The sequence below is a fragment of the Echinops telfairi genome, unplaced genomic scaffold, assembly GCF_000313985.2.
Source record: "Echinops telfairi isolate 266 unplaced genomic scaffold, ASM31398v2 ScPeMD7_25;HRSCAF=90, whole genome shotgun sequence".
NCBI classification, from domain to species: Eukaryota; Metazoa; Chordata; class Mammalia; order Afrosoricida; family Tenrecidae; genus Echinops; species Echinops telfairi.
The window spans coordinates 2,756,359-2,761,074 of NW_022103922.1; the positions used below are offsets into that span (position 1 = coordinate 2,756,359).

Sequence of the window (4,716 nt, forward strand, 5' to 3'; positions counted from 1 at the left end):
AGAGCAGAAGACGTAGAGACTGAGAAACCTGTTCTATTTCAGTGTGACTCAGTTGGGGGGTTGCTGATCAGAAGGGCCCCTGGTGGCATAGAGGTCACTGTTGGGCTGGGGTCCACAAGGGCAGCCGTTGGAAACCCCTAGCCGCCCATGGGACAGTCTTGGAAACACGCAGGGGCCGTTCTGCCCTCCCCTGCAGGGTCTCTGAGTTGGCATTGATCGAAGGCTGGGAGTTTGAGTGTTTGCAGATTTACGTATTAGAGCATCGTGTTTGCACCCCATTTTAACCAGCGTATCAAATCTTCCAGTGCTTGTGCCTCCTCCACCCTTCCTGGAGCAGTTACCTCCCCCTTTGCCTCAGTACCACTGAGCTCCCCTCTGGCCTGGTGCTGTCACCACCACCACCACTCCACCCCCGGCAAACACCCATATCTGCCCCTTGTGGTATGAAGCCTCCTGACGGACTTGCTGTTATATCGGTGGTCTGTCTCCTAGATCGGTGGTCTTTTTGTTTTTTATGGACTCCACTCAGCATGATGTCCTCTGAGTCGTGGGACAGGAACTGGGAAGCCTGTTGATACATTCCCAATGTAGAATCACTTGGGTGGATGATCATTCTACTTCAGTTGATTCCCCCCGGGGGACGGGGAGCTCACTCCTTGGATGGAGGAGCCTCCTATGGGCCGGCTGCTCTGTGTCTGTGGACTGAGGTGGTCTCTGTGAGATGCGTGATCCTGAGGCTGAGCCTCACCAACTGGCCCCAGCTCCGCTCTGAGATCCCTCCACCCACTCGTCCATCCAACGCCTACTCCCTGGCCCTGTGAGCTCCACACCCTGGGCTGTGGGTGCCACTGTGCCCACCCGAGGGGGTGGTGAGCTTGCCCAGGGCCCACCGGCCTGTAACACAATGCCCTTAGGCCCCGGTCCCTGGGGATTGGTTCTTACTGCAAAGCAAATTTACTAAGAAAGCGACGTCCAGTACGACCTGTGGGCTCCTCCAGCTGAGGGCCTTCAGCTCTCCTCGGGTGGGGAGCCCGGCTCTTGGCCCTCACACATTGCGGAACTTTACCCGGGAAGCTTGCTGTAAAGCAGCCCCGTCCCCCTGGCAGGCAGGGTATGGTGGCCTGCTTGGGCCTTCCAAGCAGGGGTTGGGCCCCTGCCCGGCTTGCCTGACCCTGGGTGCCCTGTCCCCTGCTCAGCCAACTTGCAGAGCCCACGTGCTCCCTGGATTGCAGGTGGACACTGACACCCAGTGACCAGATGGGGGATTGCAGTGTGGTTGCTAAATGCCGGGCTCTAAGGCCTTGTAGACCCCGGGGTCCCGGAGCTCAGGCCCAGATCCCATGTGGGAAGCCGGGGAGCACAGACCTGGCCCCCACCTCTCCACAGTTTCATGTGAGTGCACTACCGAATAAGTAAGCTCGAGTCAGCCGGTGCTTACCGGGTCCCGGGTCCCTGGCAGGGATGTCCCTTCTGCAAAGAGGCTTTGGGTTGTGCGAAGGCGCTGTGGGGCTGGGAGGGAGACGGGTGCCAGCCAGACCGTGAAGCAGACTGGGGGTGGCCAGAGAGCTTCCGGGTGTTCCCACCACCATTAGCCTGTGAGCGCAGGCCGGCCGGGCACCCTTGCATGTTGGGACCGAGGGGCTGTGGCCCTCACTCGACAGGGCCTCCTGGTCCCGTGTCTCAAGAGCAGACCACGTGGCTGTGCCTGTAGCTCTTGTGGGGGCAGCCCGGGTGGGGGCAGGAAGAAGGAGGCTGGGTGCAGGGGTGGGTCTGGTTTCCTGCCCGTGTGAGCGGGTGTGTGTCTCCTCTCCTGGCCCCCCTCCCGCAGGATCTGGCCATGTTCATCAATGAGGTGAAACGGGACAAAGAGACCTTGAAGAAAATCGGCGAGTTTCAGAACTCCATCGAGAACCTGGTGCGTGTGTGCCACGGGCCATAGCTGCCCCCCGCCCCTGTCCCTGCATCAGCCCAGTGCCCAGCTCCAGCCTGGAGACACGCGCTCCTTAGGGGGCGGCGCCGACCGCTTCCGGTCTCAGGAGAGGAACCAGGTTCCTGCGAGCCCCCAAAGTCCACCCTCAATTGTATGCCCCTGAGACAGGACATGGTCCCAGGGGAACAGGACCCAGTGGTCACCTCTCCCCTGCCTGAGGGACCCCCTTAGGGTCTCCACCCCACCGCCTGCCTGGTCCTCTTCAGGCCAGGGAGACTGGCCTTTCCAGAATACACCTTGGCTAGTTGCATCCCCCGGCTCAGTCTGTTCGGCCTGGTATTGTAGACATGGGGGACAGGTGTTTCCTGGTCATGGCGGCCGCCATGTGCTAGCCTCTTCTCGTTAGGTGGCAGCAGCGCGGGGTCCCCCTCCGTAGGGCAGCCGGAATGGCTCCAGACCAGACCCCAGGGATGGCTGCTGATCAGCACAGACATGACAGCAAAAGGCCTGTCAGCTCGGGGGAGGGTGGGCCGGGGGGAACCTGGGGGTCCAGCTGACACCTGCTGCCCCTCTTCACCGGCCAGGGCACCAAGAGGTGTCCCCACAGACATCCTGAGACAGGCAACACGGGCGCCGGCCCCGCTTCCTGGCGCTTACAGACTGGGCAGGCAGAGGAGGAGATGGACCCGTTTTCCCTGTGGCGTCCACGCACTACCTGTGTCCCGCTTCTTGGTCGTGGTCACAGGAGTGCACAGCCCCATCCTGCTGGTCTGGTGCCGGGCCACTCCCATGTGCCTGGGAAGTGCCCGCATGGGGGGGGGCATGGCTTTCGTTCTGTCTGCCCTCTGTGGCCGAGGGCTGGGTACCTGCAGCACCTCAGAGGCCTGCCCCCGTGGCCCAATCTTCGCCACCCCTGCATGCCGGAGACCCTCGGTGGCCCTCAAGGCTTGCTGGACTGGTTTCGCTTACAGACAAAGTAGGAAGAAAGGCCTGCCCGTCGGCCGACTGGGGCACAAGGACCTGACCGTGTTGGGCATGGGGCGGGGTGTTGCTGCCAGGTGCTGTGGAGTGGGTCCCAGCTCAGCAGAGTGGACCACCACTGCATCCTGCGCCGGCCTCACTGCCCTTGAGCTTATTGTTGAAGCCCCTGTGTCGGTCCACCCGGTCTTTCACTGCCCCTCCACTTTGCCAAACATGCAGTCCCTCTCCAGGGACTAGACTCTGTGACAGCGCGTCCACAGTCTCCCCACGCTCACTTCGGCGGAGCCGTCTGCTGGTGCTTCTTCCAGGACGAATCGGATTGTTCTTCGCCGGTGCTGCTGACCTGCACCTGCCCATGAAGTGATGGGAGATACCTGGGCCTGGCCCAGCGCATCTTAGTCTTCTGAGTGACATCCTGCTCTCCAGCGCAGAGGACCTTGTGCATCAGACTGACCCAATGCAGGGCGTCCCGTGACCAAGTGACCATTACTCCCGTGAACCCTGACTGTGGCTCCAGCAAGATGAACTCACTGACCACGTCAGTCTTGTCCCCATTCGTCGTGATTGTCACCTACCAGTGCAGTCGCCAGGATGCTGACTGTGCGCGGGGCTGCCAGCTGTCCCAGAGTCTGCGGTCCTGGATCGTCAGTGCCCACTTCATGGCAGTGGACAGCACAGAGCCGAGGAGGCAAGGGCCTGTGTGGGCCCAGGCGCTGACCAGCCTGCCCTTGTCTGTCCTTCTGAGACAGGAAGAAAGACTGATCCTCGAGGTCACAGGCATGGGAGGTGCTGAGGGCAGATGCGGCTCTAGGCTCTACCTTCTCCGTGTGGCGACTCCAGCCAGAGGCATTGGGCATGTTGTCTTTCCGAGCAAGCTACGGAGATGACAACCGGTGCCCGGACGTCGTGGCTGACCGTGGCCCTCGGAAGCTTCTGGGAAGTTCAGGAAACATGGAGAAGACCCTGAACACCGTCCTCCACAGCTCCTCCTGCACAGGGCCCTGGGGACCCTCGGCAAGCCCCCCGCCACCCTTTTCCTCTGGGGAGACATCTCCTTAGAGCCCCAGGTGGCACCGTGGGTGAGGCAGTGGACTGCTAACCGCGAGGTTGGCAGTTCAAACCCCCCAGCAGCTCCTCTGGAGAAAGAGGAGACTGTCTGCTTCAGTGAAGACTTGCAGCATCAGAAACCCATAGGAGCAGTTCCGCCCTGGCCTGGCCTGCCGGTTGGATTTGTAGCAGTGGAAGACAGACCACAGGGGGAGGACAGGAAGTCCGTGGAAGCCAGAGGGGTCTCCTGGGACAGCCCCTGGCCTTTCCTGTGCACGGCCCCTCCCTCGACAGGCACTGCTTGTTCATCTGGCTTCCCGGTTGGGGCCTGGCTTTGCTCACAGGCCTGCAGACAACAGGGTCCCTGTTAACATGGCGACACGCCCCCTCAATCCCTCTTTGTCCTCCCGGCCCAAGGGCTAGGGGAGCCGGCTGGGCCTGGGGGTGGGAGTGAGGGGACAGCAGCCTCCTCTGCACCCCCGGGAGCCACTGGGCTTGTTTCCTGTTGCTGACACCTCACGTCCCTCTGGAACCACCCTCTGGACGATGGTTGCCTCCCCCCGGGGCCCAAGGCAGGGACGGACAGCAGGAGGTTGCACAAGGCCCCAGGGAAGGAGTGCGGGGGAGCAGGAGGCTGAGCAGGGCTCCAGGGCAGGGGTGTGTGGGAGCTGGAGGCTGAGCAGGAGACTGGGACAGGGGTGCGAGGGAGCTGGAGGCTGAGCAGGAGACTGGGACAGGGGTGCGAGGGAGCTGGAGGC

At 62.2% G+C, this 4,716-nt stretch overlaps 1 protein-coding gene across 1 annotated transcript in view; it reads left to right on the forward strand.

Annotated features, from left to right (window-relative positions):
* VAV2 (vav guanine nucleotide exchange factor 2) overlaps nt 1-4,716 on the forward strand; it is a 124,338-nt gene that overhangs the window by 96,205 nt on the left and 23,417 nt on the right. Inside the window, exon 15 of the mRNA XM_045289358.1 lies at nt 1,829-1,915. Within this exon, the coding sequence (XP_045145293.1) occupies nt 1,829-1,915 (87 nt within the window). The remainder of the gene's footprint in view (nt 1-1,828; nt 1,916-4,716) is intronic.